The sequence below is a fragment of the Eleginops maclovinus genome, chromosome 20 (genome assembly GCF_036324505.1).
Source record: "Eleginops maclovinus isolate JMC-PN-2008 ecotype Puerto Natales chromosome 20, JC_Emac_rtc_rv5, whole genome shotgun sequence".
In the NCBI taxonomy this organism is placed as follows: Eukaryota; Metazoa; Chordata; class Actinopteri; order Perciformes; family Eleginopidae; genus Eleginops; species Eleginops maclovinus.
In genome coordinates, this window is record NC_086368.1 from 8,271,796 (window position 1) to 8,295,045 (window position 23,250).

Here is a 23,250-nt window from a genome sequence, read left to right on the forward strand (position 1 = left end):
ACCCACTGTAGCGCATTATTACACAGCTATCATTTAAATTCTGATTCAAGAGGCACTCCTGTGCTGTTCTTTTTTTTTTTTTTTACCTTTTTTCACTCACTTTGCATTCAAGAGAGAAGAAAAGCTCCATTTCTATTTGTGAATGCATTAGAGAATGTGCAAATTGTCTTTTGTTATGATGATTCCAGTAGTACTAAACTGCACAATAACTTTGTTTGTGTGTGTCTTTGTGTATTACTACCATCCAAAGGTTATATAGTAGTACTTAACGTGACTTACATTTCATTAAATTAGTACTCAAATTGATGACTCAAGAAATGTGATAGGCACAAACTATAAAGCTTCATTTTTCACTACATCATATCTATGCCTGACACTCTTCACTAATCTCAAAGGTATACAAAAAGAAAAAAAACTCCTTCGGAAAATGTATTTTATGCCTTCTGTTCTTGTTCGGTCGCATGTTGCACTTCTATCGTTGATGGCACAAGCAAGAAGAAGTGAAGGTGTCACACAACAATGCAGGCTGACTGAACATTTTTCTTTTTAGATGTGTTCTGAATAGTGCACCTGAGCTGGGATCAATGGTGAGGATAAGAAGCAGCCTCTTTGGCACATCCGTCAATTATTCAGTAGTCAACCATGCCTGCTGAATCCAGTTTCCTTAATATTGTATGTAGGCTTGGATATCAGATAACCACCACTCATGTCAGCTAGGACACCTGACACGCCCTCTGTATGCCTCTCCACGTGACACACCTTTAAAATAAACACTGCTCTGTTGTTGTCCACAGACTCGCTCAAGTGTGTTATCACCAACATAAAATGACAGCCTGACAGCGGTGACAGAGAGACATGGCTGCCATGTGACAGAGATGTATGTTTGCATAGTATATGGGAGTGAATGACACTTTGGGTTTCTCTGTGGACACTCGTTCCATCTGGGTCAGATGGTTATCTGTATTATGTACAGTTCCACATGATTATAATTCCAAGTGACTGCCATTTTGTTGCTTGACAGCATATCTTCAGCTTACCTTTAAAGAAAGTAATTTTACCATCTGCACAGAAAGAGGACCTTTGATCTGTGGCATGGCTGTGCAAACAGATGCATCCTGGTTATTAAGTATTTGATGAATCTCACCTATTATAAATCCCCACCTCTTATGCACACCACATTTTCCTTATGCAGCTTTAGCTCTTTGTTTGAACAAATTATAAAGCTTGATCCATCTATGCCAATGTCTTTTAGGATGATTTTCAGAAATTGACATAATAAAGTATGACCTGGCTCACTCCTGCTCATGTAAACAAAGAGATAACAAACATCAAAGTTATGATAAGAATGTATTCAGAAAGTTATTTGCTGACATTCAGATAAATAAAGGAAAGCTTGGGTGAGTCAGCAAATTGCATAACCAAATATTGATCTTGGTGGTATTTACATATTCTGTGTATGGTTATTGAATCTGCATCTGACTTGCCACAGGTGTTGTATGACCAGTGCCCCGCCTCTACAGAGCCAGTGATGCAAATAGTTCCTCTAGAGGTATCATTTTACACTTGATCCTTTGGCCAAAGAGGCACAGTCATCAGATCACAGCAGCTCCTTAACAATGAAAACCAGACAGCATGCAACTGAGACGCATTGACAACAACATTCAATAGGATCAGTGGACCAATCGTGGCCACCATCGCTTTTCCAGCTATGCCCATTGCAGAGCTTTTGGCAGTGCAGTTCGACATGCAGCTGCTTTTGAAACTGAGTCTCTCTGTGGCTGCCGTGCTGCTGGTTTCATGGGCCCACAGGTTCTACAGCTCCAGGGACACAAAGAAAATTCAGCTCTCTGTCAAAGACAACATAGGGCCAGAAAAGGCAACCTGCCAAATCTGCAAGACACTGCTACGTTGTCAAAACTCACCAAAACATGACAACGATGATGGGGTCACGCAGCCCAGACCCTCGCAACCTGATGTCCTGGCGTACGACAATACCACGGAAACAGAAGCAAAAGCTTGTGCATGCCAAGCTGAAAAAAGTGAGGATGCTTTTAGAATGTCACATAGCATCAGTCTGAAAGGAGCAATACTCCCTCATCAGAAGCAGGCACAGGTTGCCACCTGTAATATTTCATTTGGATCTGCTTTGAACATTCCTTATCCGACTGAGAGTAGGATGGCCAATACAACGGGGCGCCGCTCCCCTTGCTTTTTGCAGAAGCTGGAGGGCATTGTGGGTGTGGGCAGGGAGTTAAGGCAGGACTTGGAGCACCAGGGGGCCTACTCCAGCTTCCTGTCCAAGGCAGAGATCAAGGTGGAGGATGCTAACGTGGTGCTGGAGGCAACAGGAGACCAGATAGTGCGGGGAAAGATATATGATTACTATGTTGAGTCTTCCTCGCACTCCATTACAGGCTTAAACACTGTGCTGGGTCAGTATGAGAGGAACTCGGAGTCACAGCCAGTGGAGCTCGGAAGTCGTGGCAACAGCCTCCCAGAGTCTCCTTCCTCTCTGAGCCCCATCATCATGCGTGATCTGGTTTTACCACAAAGCAATGTTGAGGACCCGTCACTGGAAAGCCTCAAACTGAGGCAATCTGCAAGGCCTTTACTCCTACGCAAAGAGAGCTATCTGTCAGCAGCAGAGCAGTCAGAGTTTTACATCCCTGTTCTCAATACAAGTGCCTCAACTCCAGTGACTCACTCTCTGGCCCCAACCAACACTGAGTCCATCTCTGCTCACCCCATGATCTGTCATTCTACAGACGGCAAAGGCATAACTGTAAAGCAGGGGGCAGATCCAGAGACTGTAGCAGCCTTTTTAAACCTTACAGTGAAAGATCTCCATGGCACAGATTTGGAAAGCCTGAAGAATAAACTCAATCTTGGAAACTGTTTGGAGACGCTGTGTCTGGCCAAGAAACATGGCCATACTTCTGTGGCGCAAGCAGCCCTGGGAGTCATGTCAGACAACTACCTCCAGGTGATCAGGGACCCCAACCTTTATGGGCGGCTAATGGCTGGCGAGCGGGAGCAAGTCCGAAAGCAGAGGATGAGAGGGAGGAGGTTTGTCATTGTGGCAGATATGGACCCTCAAGACTGGGCGAGGAACACAGCAGGGCAGACGGCAGAGACGGGGCAGAGGAGGACATCCAGTGCCATGTACTGTTATGATGACTACAAAGACGCCTGGCATACACTCTGCCTGATCCCACAGGAGGTCATCTCTAAAGCCTGCGCCATGTGCACAATGGATAATTACTTATTTGTGGCCGTAGGCTGCCAAGGCACAGAAAGAGAAATGACACCCTCAAAGCGAGTGTTTTGCTACAATCCTTTGACATCAATTTGGAAGGAGATCAGTCCCATGAATGAAGCCAGGCCCCGCTGCAAACTGGCAGCACTTGAGGGCTACATCTATGCCATCGGAGGGGAGTGCCTCTCCTCGGTGGAGCGCTACGACCCGCGATTGGACAGGTGGACGTTCGTGGCTCCACTGCCTAATGATACGTTTGCTGTGGCGCATCACGTTGCTGTGTGCAGTGGAGAGCTTTTTGTTTCTGGGGGAACTCTGAGATGCATACTGCTGCGCTACAGCCCCAAAACCAACACCTGGAGGCCAAGTCTGCTAGCAGGAACTAAAGACAGAACTGCAGATATGCTAGGCGTGGGGAGGTTTCTGTATCGTTTTGATGTTAACCCCCTGCTGGGTCTTGGAGTATACCGTTACCATACCGTGGCTCGACTGTGGTATGAGTGCAGCACCAAAAGGCTTCATCACTGCCCTGCCTTCCAGTGTGTCGCAATGGATGGCACAATCTATTGTGTAAGCCGCCAGTTTACCATGAAATTTGAAGCTGATGAGATCTCTCCAGGTTTCATAGATGATAACTTATGTATCCTCTCTGCAGCGAAGGGCATACTTTTCCCCTTTATCCTTTCACTCCCCGATAAGAAGCCTCGGCAGACCAGTGTGTGAGGAGGACTCAGTTTTCTATTAGTGAAAAGATTAAGTGGTGATGGAATATCCTTACAAGAGCGTACTTCTCAAGTTTCTTGTTCTGACTTCTTATTGAGTGCTTTGCCCAGGTTAAAACTCAACTCTGTGCTGTCTCGAGTTTTTTCTTAAGATCACCTTTCCCACATCATTATGCTGCTTTATTTTCTTGGATCGCACAAAGGAATGTTTGTTTCTAATGTCTCAGTCCCTGGCAGCAGATGTAAAATATTACACTCTTAATGTTAGTCCAACTACTGTTTGCTTAGATTTATGCAGGATGTGCTGCCATGTAAATTGTTTGCTCATTTGTTTTGCCACTCCTTCCTGCCATTAAGTTGGTTTTATATCACTCCAGATGCTTAACCTCTTTAGATAGTTCATAAATAAGATTCAGAGTAAATGTGCTCATTCAACTCTAGCACATTTACAAAGATTGGGCAATAAAGTGATAATCAATCATTCGACTCCACTGTGTAGGGCACAAATATAACTTACACAGTGGCATGGATACAACGCAATTATGTACTCTTGCTCTTTAAAATGACAGGCTGTAAATGGGTATGTCATACAATATAAATAGGTGGGCTCAATAAGCATTTGTCTCTACTTTTGTGACTCTTTCATAGTAAGACTTGCTTTTATTTTCATAATTGTATTATTTTGATGTCATTTGTCGGCCAGAATGAAGTGTATTTGTATTTGTGTTCATTGTTCAAACTAAATCCCTTTGTTTTTATTTTATAAACATAAAATAAATATATGAATTGTATTCATTGCTCATTAACCTACACTTAATGAGTATGGGTAGTAATCCAAATGTCTATTTCAGTATTTGTGTGACCTAAAACCAATGACAGAATAACAAACGAACAATCTAAGCACTTGTAGTGTTCACAATTACAATAAGAATGGATACAAGCAGAAGGATAATATGAAAAATAATAAATCCCTCATTGTTTGCTCATTTGCTTTAATGCTGAGGACTTCACAGACACACTGACATATTCCAAAGAGTGACATGCTGCTATAGCACCATCGTGTGGCTTACGAGGCAAACACTACAGTGCATAGGGAAGGACATGTTCAGGCTATAGACTTCCCATATCTCAGAGGACCCATGTGACGTGCAGTCATTAGTAGCACAGTGGAGTGACTAACTAGCTAAACAGTGGGTGAGGGGCTTCAGGTGCACTGGAAGGCAGCAGGCAGGCAGGGAGAAAGGGAAGCAGACGCAGATGGTTGACCATCAAACATACGCATATTTTATCTCCCTAATTAAACACTTTGATCCCCTGTAACAAAACACCTCACTGAATGGGAGTTAGACACGTCCTTTCAGATGTTGCCTTGGATGACTCATGGCCTTCAGTTTGCCTCGATATACAGATCAGTTCTTGCATCAACATTCTTGTATTTATTTGTTTCTGTGGTAATAATAGCCCATTATTCAGATATAATTGGCAGAACATGGGATCATTTGGATATTATCCTCTGGTAGAACTCACATAAATTATATCATCTTCCTTTTTCCTTCTTAACCCTTTTCATTAATCAGAAATATTGTTGTTTTAATTGATGCCTCAAGGCCTTCTGATATTCTAGGCATTTGTATACATATACAATTGATGATCAACACTTACATTGAATTTTAAGGGGTTTAGTCAACTTTGTAACTTGAGTGTCTTCAGTTTGAGTGGTCAAAAATGACTGCCATAGGAATTTAATGGGTAACCCTAGATTGTGTTTATCCATTAGATAGTGCACACCCACATATTAACAAAATGTTAATTTTGGAAAACATGTTCAGTCTCTATTCCTTGTATTTCCACTGCAGTTATTCATGTAAAACAGTAGTCTTGGACATGCTAAATGAGATTTGGTGATTATTAAGTAAGGGGAGAAACGAACACGACGGGAGGGTAAAACAGAATCATACATTCATTTAAATAAACACTCATAAAGACTACTCACCACACAATACACAGTAACCCACAGCAGTCTTTACAGGGTCAAAATGAAAATCATGTTTAATTGTTTTAATTCCTCTTGATTTCCCGAATGGTTTGCTCTGTTCAGTGTTTTCATGCAGCTGACTAACACAAAATAGGGAACACACAGCACTTTCAACAGGACTTTTAAATTAAAATGCAGCGTGTAAAGCAATTCAAGAGTCCCAGCATATTCTCTAAGCCTGTCGTGATTGTTGAAGTTGACTCTAACAATGATCTGGGATTTGCAGTAATGAGTGTCGCCTCAGATCCAGGTCCTTGTTGTTGTGATTGGCTGCGTGCAGGTGGCTGGAGAGCATACGTGAAACCCTGGCAAAGCGACTCTGGCAGAAGGCACTAAGTGGGTGCCTCTGGTATGCTGACCCATACACAGTAAGCGACGGGAGGTGTGACTGCTGCTTTTCCAAACGGTGCTTTGTGGACCGCGGCGGGCCAGTGTTGGTTGGAAGGGCTGTAAGCGTACACAGAAGAGAAAGTTAACTGCCATGTTACTGCGGCCATTAATTACACTGGTGACTGACCTGGAACCATAAAAAAGGCATCTGGGGCCACCTAAGTTTTATTGTTCATGCACTGCTGATGTGATTTGTCCGTACAAAATTTAATAAAGTGAAGCATGGTTTTCAATACAATAACTGTAAATATAATATGCACCTTTCAGCAGTTGTGGCACTTTAAAAAAAAAAATGTTTTACCAGAGATTGGCCGGTTAACCCTCTCCAGCTTCCATGTCAAGCTGTCTGGATGCCCTGGACGCAGACTGGGCAAAGCATTGGTGTGCTGGTAGCTTTCTCCATAGTGCGTGACCAAGTAATGAGAGGATGGTGGGACATGGTGGTCAAATAGCATCTTGGACGGAAGCCCCTGGAAGAAATTACAGAGCAATCTCGACACACATATACATTAGCTTTCACTGGATAAAGATTCTAAAGGGCATGACCTGTGCTTTTACAATAATCTTCAAAAGCTCAACATGTGACAGAAGCAAATTGCTCTAAGTAGCCTTTAAGTGCCCGATAAAACTGATGATTTTACACATTTTTCACGGCTGCTGAGTCTGACCAGAAACCTGCTTTCATAAAGAGTTTTATCACAGGCCTTTATCTGGGCCGTCAATATTATGCAGAAGTGGCCACAATGTAGAGAAGAAAGCCCTGACTCACAGGGTTCTGACAGGCATTCAATTGGTGTTAATGCCGTGAATGAGTGGGTAAAGGCTGACCTCAGCTCTGAGCAGGGCAGATCTCCTCACAGAGACGTCTGGCCTGAAGTCCCAGTGGGGGCGGTGGTCTGCGCGATATGTGCTGCTGGCTGTCTGTGGCTCTCGAGTGAACTGTGTCGGACAGAATAAACAGACAACGCAAAAGAGGACTGAGGAGGTGGGGGATATGTATGTATATATATATATATATATATAAACAGGGACTGATCGCTGAGCCCAGCGCAGCGATCAGCAAAGCTCACACCTCACTATCGATCCGCACTGTTGTACAGTGTTTCTTCAGTCATTTCTCCTCTCAGATCCTTGGCCAAACCTCACGTCGATGCAATTAGTCCCCAGCTCTAGCCTCTCCCACCAGGAGGCTGTGCTGAGGTAGCTGAACTGAGGCTGCCTAATCACTCAGCTATAGATTAGACTACCAACTGAGGTGCTACAAAACCCTTGGCAAGCTGCCAGTAGTATTGCATTATGTTTGCAGATTCACAGCAAAAATAGCAGCATAGTTTTTATTCTCACATTCAATTGAAGTTGATTAAATCAGATTGTCTTATTCAGACACTGACATCAAACTGAAATGACATGAGCTACAAAATTCATGCATACCTGAAATCTGTCTTCCGCCCAGTTGCCTAACAGCACTTTGTTTGCATACTTCTGCTCTATCCTCCAGCCGGTTTGGGACCATTTATCCTGCGATATCCTAGTTTGCTTCATGTTTTACCTGGAGCCAAATGCACCCAACAAGGGAAATCCGTAGTCTTAGCTGTTAGAACATGGTTAACTAGTCAAACAGATAGCATGTAGGTGCATTCACCTGGCCCCATGATGGAATAGGCCGTGGAGGGAAATAGAAGAGCTCTGTTGCTATGGATACAGCAAACACTGAAAGAGAGGCAAGCAGGGTATCCTGGAAGCGAGTAGGAGATGTCTTACATCTCTGTTGAAAGAAGACGCATTTCTTATGACTAGGGCATGACATTTCACTTTTTAACACTCTAAATTGTTAAAACGGTGCCAGAAGTTGTTTTCAGACTGTTTGTCTTCAGGCTACTTGATTTGTTTTGGGTATTAACAAGTTTTGTTTATCGATTTGTGTGGAGTGTTTAGTCTTCTTTGAACTCTATACTTTAATGAAGAAGAGAAATTTGTCACTCGAGGCAAGATTTGTTTATTTATAAAATAAAACAAAATAAAAAGTAGAATAAACTACATGCTTTTCACAGTTGTTTCATGTAATCCACAACACTATCCAGTACTTGCACTGCAGAGGGAAAGCTGAGCCAGCCCTGGTTGAAGAAGTTAACCATGCCATGAAAACCTCCGGTCACATGGCACCAAGTCACATCCTTTTCCAAGTCCAGTAGTCGTTTCCTATACAGATACCCATCATCCCTCAGGACATCATACTCACAGGTGAGGATAAGGGTGGGAGGTGTTTTCTGAATGTCAGCGTCCTCCGCAAGTAAAGGAGAAACCTCGTGTTCCAAACCAGCTTTCATTGCATGATACACCTGCCCATCATACTGTGGGGTTGGGTGCTTATCGTAACCTCGCGCAAGGAACTCCGCAGGAAGATTAGAAGGGGAGAGCCACTCCTCATATCGTGGTTTGAGCTCATTTGGGACATGGATGCCTTCCAAAATGTCCTGGCACAGAGACATGTCCCCATTGAGGTACTGCAGGAAGTAGAACGCCATACGGCCACGAAACAATATGGGCACAGCATGATTTTGCTGGTATGAGGGCAGGTTGAAATCTGCCATCTGCAGGGCTGGGTAGATGAGGACCTGAGCGCAGGGGAACAGCAGATGTCCGATCTCTCTCCTCGCCAGCCTTTGGCACAGCGCGGCTGCCAGGTTAGCCCCAGTGCTGTCCCCTCCCACTGCAACTCTGCGAGGGTCCACGCTAAACTCTGCATCGGCCACAGACAGGAAGTGACATGTTGCTGTCTCACAGTCGTCCAGCTGGGCAGGGTACCTGTTCTCAGGGGCTAATCGGTACCTGAGAGGGGTAAGATGAAAGTGGGGGGATAATATGCTGAGTTGCTGCTCTTGGAAAGATTTTTTCTGAGTATTTATGTGAATTGAAAAGTGTAAGTACCCAACAGAAACCACCGTCGTGTTGGACTCCTTGGCGATGTGCCGACAGACTTCATCGACAGAATCTGTGGAGAATTAGCATCACATTTAGCATAATAAATGCTAGTGCTGAAGCCAGAATATAGCAACCTTTGTATTTTTCTCTAACAACATTGTGTATTCAGAGAGCATATTGTGATGTTAATAATGGAAAGTGCTATGTTCACGTAAAAAGGGTGGTTATTATATTACCTAAGTATTTACTCAGTTTACAACTTTCTGTTTTATTGAACTTTCAGTTTTACATTTCTGGTTTCATTCCAGACATAACATAATTAAAATAAGGGATCAAACTGTCTAACATATTAAGTATCCAGCACCTGGAAAATTAAAACACAGTACATTAAAGATAAGCAATCCACGTTTTGTGGTAGAGACTGCAACCTTTTTCCAACAATAATATCAACATTCATTATTTTAAGGTTCAGTTCCTGAGCCAAATGTAAAATAAACAGTTTAAATTAATAAACAAGAGGGGAACTTTATCTGCAAATATATTCAAAAATCCTTTAATTGATGTTCTCAGTCTCAACAACACACGCATAAATAAAAAAAACATTTGTATGCTGATGCTATGAAAGTTCATTTAAGTTCAGAAATACTGCACCAACTCTTGATTATTTATGTGGATATAGCTTTAAGGTCATGTCATTTATACAAATGAAGGATTTAATGCACATAAAAGAGTATCATTCTGCAGTATGACTTAAATTGATTATTTTAACGTTGCTTACTTATATTTCCCAATACCCATCCTCCTCCAGGGAAATACACAAGACCTCTCCTCAAGCCGTCACACACTGTTGTGGGTTCATAGACTCGAACCGGGACATCAGAAAACTTCATATCCTTCACTCGGAGGCCCACAGGAACTGGATTTAAGCGAGTCAGAAAACAAGCCACAAACCATCGGAGAAAGCTGATCTGATGACAAACACCCAGGCGATGTAGGATACGACCCTTTAGGAGAAAGGTACCACAGACTTGTGTTTCAAATACAAATCAAAATCTGTGTTCATGATAGATAAAGTCGAAGTGAAAGTTATTCTGTCCGAGAGACCGTATTTACCGTGACAACATCAAAGAAAGGGAACACATGACCTTGCCTTTTTTGCACCTTTGTTAGACTTGATATCTTATCTAAAATTTCTCTGATGTGAGCTTTATCAGCTGCTGGAGGACACAGAAAGGACAGCCATCTTTGAAAACAGCCTAAAAGAGTATATTTTTTCTATTGAACACAACGAGTCATTTCCTTTACACTAAGGATTAAGTGTATTTCTTTTTTTTTTTTAAACATACAAAACATGAACAGAGCATACAAATAATCAGCATTAACATTTTCCTAGATGCCGTAGATACTCACCACAATTGCTATGCCAACAAACAAGCCATGAACCATGTGCAGTTTGCCACTATTTGCAACCCCATGAGGAATGTCTGAATTCATCAGCTCGGAGTACACAAGTCCAATTACCAGAAGGAGGAAGGCTGCAACAAGAGCAGCGAAGCCAATTATTAAAATTGCTGTGCCGATGTCCATGGTGTTGTTGGTCTGCTCTGCTGAAGGTAAGTCATTAGGAGTAAATGTTTTATCTACCTGCTTTCAGCCTTTTCTCCACCCCTCCCACATCTGCGTGCAATGCATTTTGACCTTGGTTTCACTTAATGATGTTTGACTTCCTGTTGCCCGGTAAAATAATAATTATATTCTTCCCCATCTTGTATGGATGTGTAGTCAAAGTAATTACATATTTCCACAAGTTGTATCATATGGTATTTTGCACTGTATTTTATATGTAAACACAACATTTTTGTGATTACGCATAGTACATTTCTCTGGTACCCATAAGTAATAATCTTTTCTAATATTAGTTCAAGGTTCTTTGGTTGTTGGGGCTTTTTTCATGCCCCTGGTATCGAGGTAATCTTACAGCTGCACTAGGCTTAGAGTGGTATTTTCATTGTGTGGTATCTAAAGAATTTTTTTTTTATAGATGCTCCCAGTGAAGGCAAAGAGAGAACACCCTTATCTGAACTTTCACAGCTGATCTGTAGATGGCAGTGATAGCATGAGTATAAATAAACAGCACTTCTGGAATATACAGCTCCGGAAAAAATAAGAGACCAGTCCACATTTTTCTTAAATCCTTATCTCTACATGTATGGGAGCCATTCCAGTGTCTGTTGGATTCCAACAGAGAGAAAAATTGCCAGTAGTTTATAGAATACAATAAAAAAAAAAGTTTTTAAAACACGTTTTCACTCAAAGACATACCTATACATAATAAAATAAAAGAAATTATAATGCTGAAGTGGTTTCTAAATTAATCGCGGCTGTATATATTATTTACATTCTTGCATTACAGCCTAAACCCATTTTCCACCCACTGTAATGTATTATATTTTTCCATAATCCACTAACTTGATTTTAGCTTTTTAGCTGAGAAAGAATACTTTGGTATACGCTTCCAGTGCAGCTTCACTTTCGGTTCACATTTTGGAAATCTTTTAAATTTCCCAAAATGAAGACAGCATCTGGAGTCGTGCTGTCTTGGAGTTTTTCGCAGCCCACGAGAGCCTCTGTGCCTTCCCTAAGTAGCTGAGCCCGGCACAAAGCAACCATTGTGAGGCTTCTTTTTAAACCCATCCACAGTTGCTGAAAAAAGCCCTGCATTCAGCGATACTCAGTAAAAAATCCCAGTGCTAGGGCCAAAAATCACAGACTGGAATCTTGTCTGAGGCTCATGAATTCATATGATTTGTTTTAGAGGTATTCAGGCGGCTTTCTGTTTGTCACCAAGCCAAGCCTCTGAGACTTGGGCTGAACTATTTCTCAAATTGCACTGTCACATTAAAATATAGTCCCCTGCAAAATTCTATATGTTACCTCAAGAAATTGGGATGAAAAAAATGATGTAACTTCGCACATAGGAACCCAATGCAAATGCAGGGACACATCAATTTTGTGAACTATTACAGGGGCCCTATTATACTTTTAGGGATTTCCCTTTCCTGTAGTATGTTAAATAGGTTGTTGTGCAAGTAAATGGTCGACAAAAACTAAAATCCCAAAGTTCACTCCACTGGACTCCTTTGTTGGCTTCCGTAACATGATGTCATCACTCTGTTACCCTCTTGCTTCTATTGGCATAAAGACATACGTGATAGACTACGGCACATATATCAGAGCTGACTGAGCTCTGGTTTCAGACAGAGGTTGAAAAGAGGTGCTTCAGCATAGGCAGTACGAGAAAAATAAAGATATTTATGAACATTAAAGCATGGAGACATATCACAGTAGAGACACAAAATACAATCAAACTTAAACATGAACATAATAGGGCCCCTTTGAATTAAAATAGACATGTTGTAGGGCCCCTTTAAATGAAAATAAACATGTGAAAAAAGGTGCCATGCCATTATGTGAGCTCTTGGTACATTGAATCTTTAACCTTTACTTGTACATGTGTTGCTAGGCATCAGAATATTGAAGCTTGACAGAAAGGATGGAGCAGATGTGTTGGTCATAATGAGATTTAGCTTAAACAAAGATTCCCCAAGTTAAAGGTAAGCACATGAAACATGTATCAGTTCATGTATATGTTTTTGAAAGAATCCATGTCTATCCATCTATCTACTCTACTTTGGGTACTTATTTAAGGGGGGGGGTCAGTGTTATGGTTGCCATTGTCAGGTTTCTCAGCTGTGTGTTTGCTAAATGCTTAACTGATTAATTGTTTGTTTGTTTATGTGTTTCCCTTAATTAATGGGAGGGCTGGATTAGCTGGTGCTCTTACATAAGAATAGTGTGGTTGAATAGCTATCAGTGAAACAGTGATTACAACCTTTTCGTTTTTCCACAAGTTAATAAACTTTCCCAAACAAGATTGGGCACCCACCTGGGACGCTGTGGTGTGACCACTGGGGGGCCCCGGACCACAGATTGAGAAGCACCTCTGTACACAGATAAAGGGGGTGGGGGAAGAGGCAAGTACGCAACCACTCAGGGGCAGACTGGCGCTGGAGCAAAAATATGCATCCCCACTTAACATGTCAATCAGGATTAATGCCCATACAAACCTCCCCTTTAGGTTCATCCAGGTCCTTTCACTAGTAGAAGTATAGCGAAGCCAGGGCAGAGGCGGTAATATATAAAGCAGAAGAGGACAGGACAGAAACACAACTCCAAAGCCCAGCGGTTTCAGTAGCGCACTCCACGGACCGCAGCCTGGACTCTCACGTTAGAGCGTCTCTAACAGTGGTTGACAGGCGTAATGACGGATCACTCGTTAATTTCCAGAGCGTGATGCATGTAGACTGTCATGTCAGAGCTCCTTGAAGTCAAACCGTTTTTTGTCGCCAGTGGATTACTCATGCAAGAGTTTCTGATGCTGCAAATGAGAGTCTTTGCAAGCTGACACACTTGCTCATAAATCGCACTGTTGGGAGGACACCAGAAGTGCACGTAAACTTGTAGCGTAAACATTATAGGCTACTCATCGGCTGCCAGCGAGCTCTTTTCGAGATGGATTTGAAGAACGCGTGTCGTATGTGTCTTTTCCCGCTTCAAATGCTCTATTATATAGTCAGAGCAAGTTTGTTTTCGCTGTTGCCAAACAGAAGGAAGGACCTGACCAAGGAGGTGGTATTGATCACCGGTGGGGGACGAGGCATCGGTCGTCACCTGGCTAATGAGTTTGCCAAGCAGGGGGCCAGAAAGGTAATTTTTATCTAGACAACTTGTTGAGTCTATATTTCTTCTTCTCCTGTCATTTATCAGCTATGAAAGTTGTTGCATGTAGTTTGTATTGGTTATGCTTCCAGCAGCAATAGTAATTGACGGAGGTGGAAGAAATACTCAGATTTTGCACTTGATCAAAAGTAAAAGTAGAAGTGCCAGAGTGTAGGAACAATCTGTTACAAGTAAAAGTCCTGCATTCAAAATGTTACTCAAGTAAAAGTAAAAAAGGATAAGCATTAAAATGTACTTTAAGTACCAAAAGTAAAATTACTTATTTTGAAGATTGGCCCATTTCAGAATCATATTCAATAGGTTTTGTCTATAATTATTGATGCATTAAAGTGATATCAAAGCTGGTAAAGGTGCAGCTACTTTGAATGACTTCAACTGCAGGGTAGCTTGTGAATGTTACTCCAGGTGTAACTAAAGTCATGTTTCTGTTTTGTTCATATTTCCCCAACATTCATACACATCTCAACTTATTAACTTAAAAGTAACTTATGATATTAATTACATTTAGTTGAGTAACTACACTTCCCACCTCTGAACTGTACTTAAATAGAAGTACAAAGTAGCAAAAAATAGAAATAATCAAGTACAGGTACTTAAGTACTGTACTTGAGTAAATGTATTTAGTTACTTAACACCACTGCATCCACATGGCTTCTTCCACTTGTCCCTAAGTAATGTCTCTGATCTCAAGGTTATGTTGATGGTAGTATGTATTGGTAATGCTTCCAGCAGCAGTAGTAATTCGGCCCCACACACCCATTACCCTTAGGTAGCCCTGTCAGTGCTGCCCACCTTGCCCCAAGTGTCTTGTTGTTGTTCTATGAAAGCTAGGATCATGACCCCTAAGTAGGCCAGTGGGTCCAGTGAGACTGGAGGCATTGCCCTCAATTTTGGTTCAAGTATTGCACAACAGCTTTGGTCAACCAGAGGGCAGGACCGGGCAGTCTTTATGGCTGATCGGTGTGATTAAGGGCAGTAATGAGCTGACATTCATTGTGCTAAAGGTCTGTGTGATAATGGTATGACTGGCATGGCATGAACGTTTTTAATCGAAGGATTTAGGCTGTGTTTAAGGAATTGACTGTTTGTGTGTGTGTGTGTGTGTGTGTGTGTGTGTGTGTGTGTGTGTGTGTGTGTGTGTGTGTGTGTGTGTGTGTGTGTGTGTGTGTGTGTGTGTGTGTGCAAAGTCTCACTGAAACGGCTTCAAAGCCACATAAAACCCCCCCACTATGACCCTATCATAGTTTTCTTTCCATTTTTTAGGAGTCTTTGCAGTGTTGTAAACTTTGGCAACATATCACAACACAAGAAAAAAGGCCCCGCAATGCTTCCTAATAAAAACCAGATTAGGTTTTGTTTTCAGGCATAGCATGAGGACATGAAATGCCATTTATGGAGTGTATGCAATACTAATTGAGCAAAAAGAAACCTCCAAAAAAAGGGACAATCAGATCACATTGTCTTGTATAAGTCTAATACAAGTGCATTGTCATCAGGGCTATCCTCGACGAAAGAAATTCTTTGTCGACCCAACCTCTTAAGATTTGGTTGACCTTTCAAGTAGATGATTTCATCAACATATCTGTTAAACTGAGTTTCTCTAGTAAGGATATTACAAAACCCCTTATACCCTAAATCTCAGTTTTGACTAATCTATTGGATGCCATTTTTGCATATTCTTTTTAATAGGTATTCTTAAATAGGTGAAAAAGTAAGTCATCCAATCCTGCCAATTCAGAGAATCACCCAACTGGTGGAAACCATGCACCCTCCCGTTTCACCCCACTCTTCCCCATCCCTCACCCCACTAATAAGGAGCCGTCACTTGGGCCTGAAATGCTCCAGTGGCTACATAGACAGTCCCTGCAGGTCATGCTAACCTCTGTTCCCATCATCGTTCCCAGCTATGGTTTGTCTACCAATCCTGTGGGTGAACATTACACAGCTGAGTGCCTGATGTGCCCGCTGGTGTCCCTTAAGCAATAACGTGTTAATACAGAGTAGTTATATTTTTGATCAACTCAGAAGGGAATTATCACTACACATGGAGAAAAGCTGGGGTAATTTCCCCGGTAGAAAGCACTGAGCATCTCAGCTGAGAGCTGCAGGTTGTAATTATCTGTACATGTGTGACACAAGCGCCACATCTCGGATGCAATTTAAGCAGCTTGAAAACATTGCTAAAAGCTCAATGAAACACTAACTGCCCCCCCCCCCCCCCGTCTTTCAATACTATGTCCTTGGGGAACTAGCAAGGAGAAACCAGTGGGTTTTAAAAGCTTTACTTTGCAGCTGCACAACAAAGGATGTCACCATCCTTTTCAGCACCCCATTGTTGGGTATTATCTAGGTGTGAAGGCTTTGAAAACAACACCTGTGGTAATGTGTATGACAATCACTCCCTGCCTAAGGAGATGCTAAGAGGAAATAGGACGGTAATTATGAAAAGGGCTAACCTCTGCGAACTTGCGTTAACCCCAGTTTGAGCCCCTTTGTGATTGGCAGCCGGAATTTCCTCTTCCCTCTGCCTGGGCTTTTGGTGTTTTCACGGTGTGAGGAAGACTAACTACAGCGTTGAGGAAAAAAATCCGGCGAGATTGAAAGCCTGGGACTCTGGGGGGAGCCAGGTCTTCTTGTGCGCTGTTAGGGGGGAACCGTTGCAGAACAAAGCTCTGAAACAATAAACCAGAGAGCAAAAGTATTTTCAAACACGGCATCCAAGTTCAGAGCTCTGCGAGAGGGCTTTCAGAACAAGGCCAGTAAATAGTTGACAGTCTATTTCTTCAAAGCTCAAAGTATTTCTCAGACAACAACTTTAGAAGAAAGCGTTTGCAGAGATCATTGACTTTTATGTGGTTGTAAACATTACATAAAGAGACATTACATCACTGCGAGGAAGATGAACCAAACCATGGCACTGACAACAGGTTTGTTCAGGGAGGAGGGGGGGCGTGCGTGTGTGTGTTGTGCTGGAGGCGGGAAGCCCAATGCTCCCAGCTGGGTATTGCCCTGCAACTGACCTTGCTGTCTCCGCAGTAATTAGACAGCGGCAGGCGACTGCCTCCTGAACTCCTGCTGCCCCCTATGTGTGCCGCCTCTCTGCTGGCCCATACAATGGGTGTGAAAAGGAGGGTTCATACCAACCCATACATTCAGACCTGAGAGATAGAGTATCACTGTGATTCAGCTGGAGCTACTGGGGACACGGAGAGGTACACCACAACCAGTATTGAATGGCATCTCCACTCGGTCTCCTGTTTCAAGCCTTGCCACATTAATTAGAAAGCCTTTACTTACAGCAAGGGTTGACGTTATGTAATGTTAGGCATGCCTAGTTATGGCTGCTTTATCAGTGATAGCCAAAGGGGGCTTGTGCAAGGTCAATAAAATACTTGTTTTCTTACGGTTTCTATCAAGATTGCAATTTGGCCAATGCTTGTTTGTTCTGAGGGTCCTGTGTGTTGTGACGGGTGATAAACCTAATTAATTAAATAACATTTTAGCAGGAGAGCACAGTTTGAGTGCTGACTTTTAATGAGAACTGTCAGCTTTGTTTGTAGGGCTCAAATCCTATTAAAAGCTTTCAGTTATTTATCAAGCCCTGTCTGCCTTGACTGATTGCTCAAATGGGCTTGCAAATGAAGCAAACAAAAAACCCAATCAAGAGTAACTCAAACAAGGGCCACTCACAGGGGGGTCCACTTTAATGCTTCATATTGGATAAAGAAATAAGGATCATTTACTAGACTGTAAACGTTTTTTTTATTTTCTGTAGCTTAACAGTGTCAGAATGTATGTTTGCTTAGGCCATTATTACCATCGAACAGTCATTGACACACAAACAAGGTATTAAGATAAATAGCAACACAGTTATTTGGTGGTTTCAAAGGGTTGTGTTTGTTTAGCTTCACATTGTTCATTGTGAATATGTTATTTTAGGCTTTAAACATTGTTGACTTAATTTGAAAAGTTTAGCATTAACTAATAGTCTCTTGTTACAGCAGGATGATAGGTTTCTTGCTGCAGATGACATGCCATCATTTATAGCTATTGAATCCATGCGAAAGGCAAGATACACACTCTTTTGTGTGTGTATGAAAACACACACACTGTCGTTTTGTCTCTCACATACACAATATCACTTTCCAGAGGACTTTTTGCTCAAATATTAACCTCGGTCACGGGCGACCAGCCAAATCCCACACTGGCGTCCTCAGCACTCACACACGTACTGTTTTCAGACTCCCTGACCAGAAATGACGGGGCTCATCTGCCCAACAGGCCGTGTAATCTCTTTGAGAATTTGTGTTTGAGAGATGAGGAGGGCTCACCCCCTGATTTCATTACCTTTCCCTGACCCCAGAGACTGACAGATCTAATTGCCCAATCACTAGTCCCCCACCTTCATGCAACCCCATGTTCCCTGCTCAAATGACCGGGCCTTCATTTAGTCTCCGGGTGGATGAAGAGACAATTCATTCACACAGCAACCCCCAAGCCTTTAATCTTGCTCAAAAACTATTTGTTGGAGTGTAAACAACCTCTCTGTTCTCTGAATGAAAAGAGCATTTCTGCTCAAAGATGTCCACAGTTACATGAAGGCTCATTGCCAAAAAAATTGTGCAAAGCATACATGTTGTTGATGACTGACAGTAAAAACATCCCTTTTTTTTCCACTTTTAAACAACAGGCCACTTGGTTTGCTTAACATCCTAGCACATTTTCAATGACTCACATTTCAGTTTCTAACCTTTAAACATGTTCTTGTTTGCTAGGTTATCTTGTGGGGCCGAACAGAAAAGTGCCTTAAAGAAGCAGCAGAAGAGATCTCTCTCTCAGGAACCGAGTGCCATTACTTCCTGTGTGATGTGGCCAATCGGGAAGAAGTTTACAAGCAAGCCAAGGTGGTTAGAGAAAAGGTACACCAGCTTTTTTATACACAAAGAAATTGCTACTTGCACAAAGAGAAATGTTGTTTGCACATGGTTAAACACATGATAAAATGCTTCTTTGTGATGCCTTTGTGCATCATCTGTATATTGTATATTGGCTCCCAGCTCTGTCTCCCATCTGGCGTATAGATTACACTTCATCTGAAATATCTGTATAAGAGCGGGGAATATTGCTGACAGCTCTGGTGCAGCACAAGTGTATCATCTCATGAAAAAAGACAGAAAACGCATACAATCTATGATTACAGTGTTCTTTTTTTGTTGATGTTCTTTTTAAATCTCAGGTGGGGGATGTTACGATATTAGTGAACAATGCAGCTGTGGTGCACGGCAAAAGTCTGATAGACAGCGATGACGACGCCCTTCTGAAATCCCAACACATCAACACCATGGGACAGTTCTGGGTAAGACTTGCAGAGACTTAAGCAGAAGCAGCTTGCATGCAGGAGTAGGGGAATTCCTCATAGCAGATTACCCTTATCATTTTCATATTTTGGTTATAGCATGGCATTTCATACAGTAGGCACCCCCAGACTTGTCAATCATGACCGCTATTATGGCAGGTTAAGTGGGGTATTTCCAAATTGTTTTTTCAGCCCTTGAAACCTCAGAAGGATTTTGAAACTCATGGCATTTCTATTTTGAAAAGAGATCAAAAGCCTTTATCATATGCCAACAGAAATACAATTATCAACTAAATGGAAATGTAATCTGTGACTGAGGGCCTGTTTCTCTTGTCTGCTCTTCTTTTGCTCTGCTGAATATATTACGCCTTTTATTTCCACGCTTCCTTCCACCTTGTCTTAATTCTCCCTTTCTTCTTTTTCTTATCCCAGACTACAAAAGCCTTCCTCCCTCGGATGCTGGAGCTGCAGCACGGACACGTAGTGTGCATAAACTCCATCCTGTCCCAGTCTCCCATCCCTGGAGCCATAGACTACAGCACCTCTAAGGCATCATCGCTGGCGTTCATGGAGAGTCTGACACTAGGCATGCTGGACTGTCCCGGCGTTGGCTGCACCACCGTGCTTCCTTTCCACACTAACACCGAGATGTTCCAGGGCATGAGAGTCAGGTATATAAAGAGGCTATGCTATTCTAATTTTACCAGTACTAGCATTGTGGTTCTTGGGAAAGCACTGTCGATCCTTAGGTCAGTCAGTTTTCATCCTATCCGAAATATCTGAACAACTGTTGAAGGGCTGGATTTTGTTCATTGGTATTCCCTACAGGATATATGCTTCTAACAGTTGGTTTCGTATTACTTTTCCATTAGGGAAATTACTTGACCATGATATATATTGCTGTGCAATTTGCTATTTACAGATATGCATGGTGCGTCTGATTTTTCATCTAGCTCAGCCGGTGGGATAAACATTTGCTTTGCAGTCAAATCTGCATTTTTGCTCTGTTTCAACTTTAAAATAAATGTGTGGTCAGAAATATCAACTTTTTTTCTCAAAAATGCTATATTATTTTTCTTAGGTTTCCCCAGCTCTTTCCTCCTCTCAAACCAGAGATAGTTGCCCAGAGGACTGTGGATGCAGTGAGAGCTGACAAGGCCTTTCTCTATTTGCCCTGGACTATGCATGCCCTTGTCTTTTTAAAAAGGTAAACAAAGTACAATTTAACATATTTTTAGTTTTATTTTATGTTGTTCCATGATTAACACTGCATCCCTGTTTTTTCAGCTTCATGCCACAAGTTGCACTTGAAGAAATCCACAAGTTTTCTGGGAGTTACACCTGCATGAACACTTTCAAAGGGAGGACATGAACCTGGATAGCACTCAATGTGCGAGAGACCGCAACAGCTTTGGGGTGTAATGAAGGGAATATGGACCTTAAGACATCTGGAAGTGGAAGATGCCCTGTGATAGTGTGAAGACTTAGGGGACATGCAAGGTGGTTGCTTCTGCAGGTAGAATTAAGATGAACTGCAGGATATAACCATGCCTCATTTGTTTGAGTGTGTGCCTATGTGTATAGTATGAAGGACTGAATGCCTCACTTTGAACATAAGCCATGCATGGTCTGTACCAGTAGTTTCTCTGGGAGTTTTTTTGACACATGTTTTAGACTGTTTTTACACTCCTTTTTTATTCTCCTTTTAATATGTGTTTAAATCAAAACAAGATAATAAAATGGAGTTTTAGAGATGCACTGTATTTCTTTATGCATGATGAAGATAGAAAAACTGAACACTTGGGAGGTACAGACTGTTTTGTGTCTGGGTTTTGACTTCCATGGCAGTGTGATAACACCTTTGATTTATAACAAGCATGAGATCAGTGACTGTGACAGACGATGTTGTCAAAACATAAAACATATGCTAGGAGGGGTCATGTGTGTTCTTGACTGTTTTCCGCTGACGGAAAATGTTAAAGGGGGAATGATGTAATACTGCATAAAAATAATAAACTCAAAACAAGTCGGTCAGGACCTCATCCTCACGTGTCCAGTATGTTCTGAAACACATTCATTGAATGTAGACATGCAGAGAGACTGTTGAGCCCTGAAAGAACAGCAGTCATATCAAGGCCTTAATTATGAAAGTTCAAAGTAAACTTATGTAAAAAGATGACCGTATCACAGTTGGTTTATGTTAGCTTGGCTAACACTCAAACAACCCTGTCTGCAACTGCTACACTTGTATGGTAGTAGATCATATAAATGTGATTTGTATTAGCGCTAGCCCGGAGGCTAATACCCCAGAAAAAAAGGGCCAATATGGAGCCTCTTTTGTTTTATTGCATATGATGTTGAGCATGTTCCAAGCTTTAAGCTCAAAACAGAGTGAGGGAGCTGTGTAAATTCATAATGTTTAAGGATATTATTTAAGAATTACAAAAAGCATGATTCAAACTGCCTGTTTGAAAGCTACACTTAAAGCAGAGTTTATAAATGCATAGTTTGCCATTTTGGGTATGGGCTTATTTGCATTCATCAGTATTGATGTGCCTATGTCCAAGCAAGATGCGTATTGTTCAAATTGTTAATTTATGCTTTGAGTTGAAAAAGCCTTATCAGCACTTTGCACACTTAACTTTGTCAATTGCAGGGATGTGTTTAAATGTCTCTTTCCATTTCACCATAGTGCCTAAAGGGGCCCAATTATAATTTTTAAGGCTTGACTGTTTGACCAGTGTTGAATTGGTGTATTACTAAACTCAAAAAGGTCTGTACCCTTCATACTGGTGGCTGTACTTCATTTCAGTGCATTTTATTATGGTGTGTTTGTGGTTGTTTGTCAATGACTGTTAGATAAGATGTAATGTTGTACAACCAAGGACAGACCTGAAAGTGGAACCACAACAAACCCAGTAATTTAATAACAGTAAATTAGCAACAAGAACACCAGTGTGAGGACCATCTACTTTCCTCAAAATGTCTTTTACCAGACAAAGCAATCCCTATAATAAACAGTTTTCCTGGCTGTTATGACTTCTTTTCAGTTTAGTTAGCTGTACCCTGCATGAAGGTCATTCTAAGAAATAAAGATTAGACCAACAGAGAGATCAAAACCTGAATGAAAGCAAAATGAAAAGCTCAGTTTATATCACTTCCACACAAACAAGAGGCCATTAGGGATTATGAGCTGCAGTAAAATAACTAATAAGGTTAGGGGGGGGTTGTGCTCTCTTCCACCCTCACAGATGGTAGATGCTGAATTGTAACTCATTAATGTTTAATGAAATGAAGCTCAAATCTGACCACAGTGAGGTTTTTTATGTTGCAAAAGTGGCAATATAAAAGCTGTGGTAAAACGGAAAATACCACACTTAGTTGCTTTTTTCTTAATCTCATGGGAAGACTTCTAAAATATACAAATAAACCAAAAATGCACACCAGGGCTTGAAACAGAAACAAATATAAATGTAGCTTGTAGATTTTCCACTGCATATAATTATAGTGCTATGTATAATATTCCATCCATTTGTGCTCACAAATTAAAATGATATTATGATTAAAGTGATGACTTCTCATAAGAACAAACAAAGCACCTTCTTATCTACAGACCTTATCATTTTATTTCTTCTGTTTGCTTACTGAGATTCTGTGATTGTTCCCCCTGAGACTATAACTAGTATATTTAGATCAGAGCAAAGAGCAATGTTCAGTGAAAATGCAACGGAGCGCAAATGTGGGCTTATCTGTAGGCCATGCTGTTTCC

General features: G+C 41.6%; 4 protein-coding genes across 4 annotated transcripts; 2 read left to right on the forward strand and 2 right to left on the reverse strand.

Moving 5' to 3' along the window:
• Positions 1-1,582: 1,582 nt before the first annotated feature.
• Positions 1,583-4,823, forward strand: klhdc7a (kelch domain containing 7A). Its single transcript, XM_063910036.1, has one exon. It carries the CDS (start codon positions 1,709-1,711, stop codon positions 3,977-3,979), a length of 2,271 nt encoding a protein of 756 aa, XP_063766106.1. The 5' UTR covers positions 1,583-1,708; the 3' UTR covers positions 3,980-4,823.
• Positions 4,824-6,215: 1,392 nt separating this feature from the next.
• On the reverse strand, positions 6,216-7,945 carry cfap107 (cilia and flagella associated protein 107). Its single transcript, XM_063911729.1, has 4 exons — positions 7,835-7,945; positions 7,232-7,342; positions 6,705-6,873; positions 6,216-6,460 (listed from the first exon to the last, which is right to left on the reverse strand). The coding sequence occupies exons 1-4, from the start codon at positions 7,943-7,945 to the stop codon at positions 6,216-6,218; spliced, it is 636 nt and encodes a 211-aa protein (XP_063767799.1).
• A 503-nt stretch (positions 7,946-8,448) lies between these two features.
• Positions 8,449-10,937, reverse strand: aadacl4 (arylacetamide deacetylase-like 4). Its single transcript, XM_063911942.1, has 4 exons — positions 10,736-10,937; positions 10,104-10,329; positions 9,332-9,395; positions 8,449-9,232 (listed from the first exon to the last, which is right to left on the reverse strand). Exons 1-4 carry the CDS (start codon positions 10,910-10,912, stop codon positions 8,449-8,451), a joined length of 1,251 nt encoding a protein of 416 aa, XP_063768012.1. The 5' UTR covers positions 10,913-10,937.
• A 2,483-nt stretch (positions 10,938-13,420) lies between these two features.
• Positions 13,421-21,518, forward strand: dhrs3b (dehydrogenase/reductase (SDR family) member 3b). Its single transcript, XM_063909812.1, has 6 exons — positions 13,421-14,092; positions 18,901-19,044; positions 19,362-19,481; positions 19,914-20,152; positions 20,563-20,688; positions 20,769-21,518. The coding sequence occupies exons 1-6, from the start codon at positions 13,898-13,900 to the stop codon at positions 20,851-20,853; spliced, it is 909 nt and encodes a 302-aa protein (XP_063765882.1). The 5' UTR covers positions 13,421-13,897; the 3' UTR covers positions 20,854-21,518.
• The last annotated feature ends 1,732 nt before the right edge of the window (positions 21,519-23,250 follow it).

What these genes read in the sequence shown, in the direction of transcription:
- klhdc7a (XM_063910036.1), top strand. Translation starts at nt 1,709, where the DNA reads ATGCCCATTGCAGAGCTTTTGGCAGTGCAGTTCGACATGCAGCTGCTT.
- aadacl4 (XM_063911942.1), bottom strand. Translation starts at nt 10,912, where the DNA reads ATGGACATCGGCACAGCAATTTTAATAATTGGCTTCGCTGCTCTTGTT. An exon ending in TTGTTGGCATAGCAATTGTG is followed by an intron (nt 10,330 to 10,735) that starts GTGAGTATCTAC and finishes TTTCTCCTAAAG; the next exon opens with GGTCGTATCCTACATCGCCT. An exon ending in ATGGGTATTGGGAAATATAA is followed by an intron (nt 9,396 to 10,103) that starts GTAAGCAACGTT and finishes AATTCTCCACAG; the next exon opens with ATTCTGTCGATGAAGTCTGT.
- cfap107 (XM_063911729.1), bottom strand. Translation starts at nt 7,945, where the DNA reads ATGAAGCAAACTAGGATATCGCAGGATAAATGGTCCCAAACCGGCTGG. An exon ending in GGGCGGAAGACAGATTTCAG is followed by an intron (nt 7,343 to 7,834) that starts GTATGCATGAAT and finishes TGTCCGACACAG; the next exon opens with TTCACTCGAGAGCCACAGAC. An exon ending in CTGCCCTGCTCAGAGCTGAG is followed by an intron (nt 6,874 to 7,231) that starts GTCAGCCTTTAC and finishes AATTTCTTCCAG; the next exon opens with GGGCTTCCGTCCAAGATGCT.
- dhrs3b (XM_063909812.1), top strand. Translation starts at nt 13,898, where the DNA reads ATGGATTTGAAGAACGCGTGTCGTATGTGTCTTTTCCCGCTTCAAATG. An exon ending in CCAAGGTGGTTAGAGAAAAG is followed by an intron (nt 19,045 to 19,361) that starts GTACACCAGCTT and finishes TTTAAATCTCAG; the next exon opens with GTGGGGGATGTTACGATATT. An exon ending in TTCCAGGGCATGAGAGTCAG is followed by an intron (nt 20,153 to 20,562) that starts GTATATAAAGAG and finishes TATTTTTCTTAG; the next exon opens with GTTTCCCCAGCTCTTTCCTC.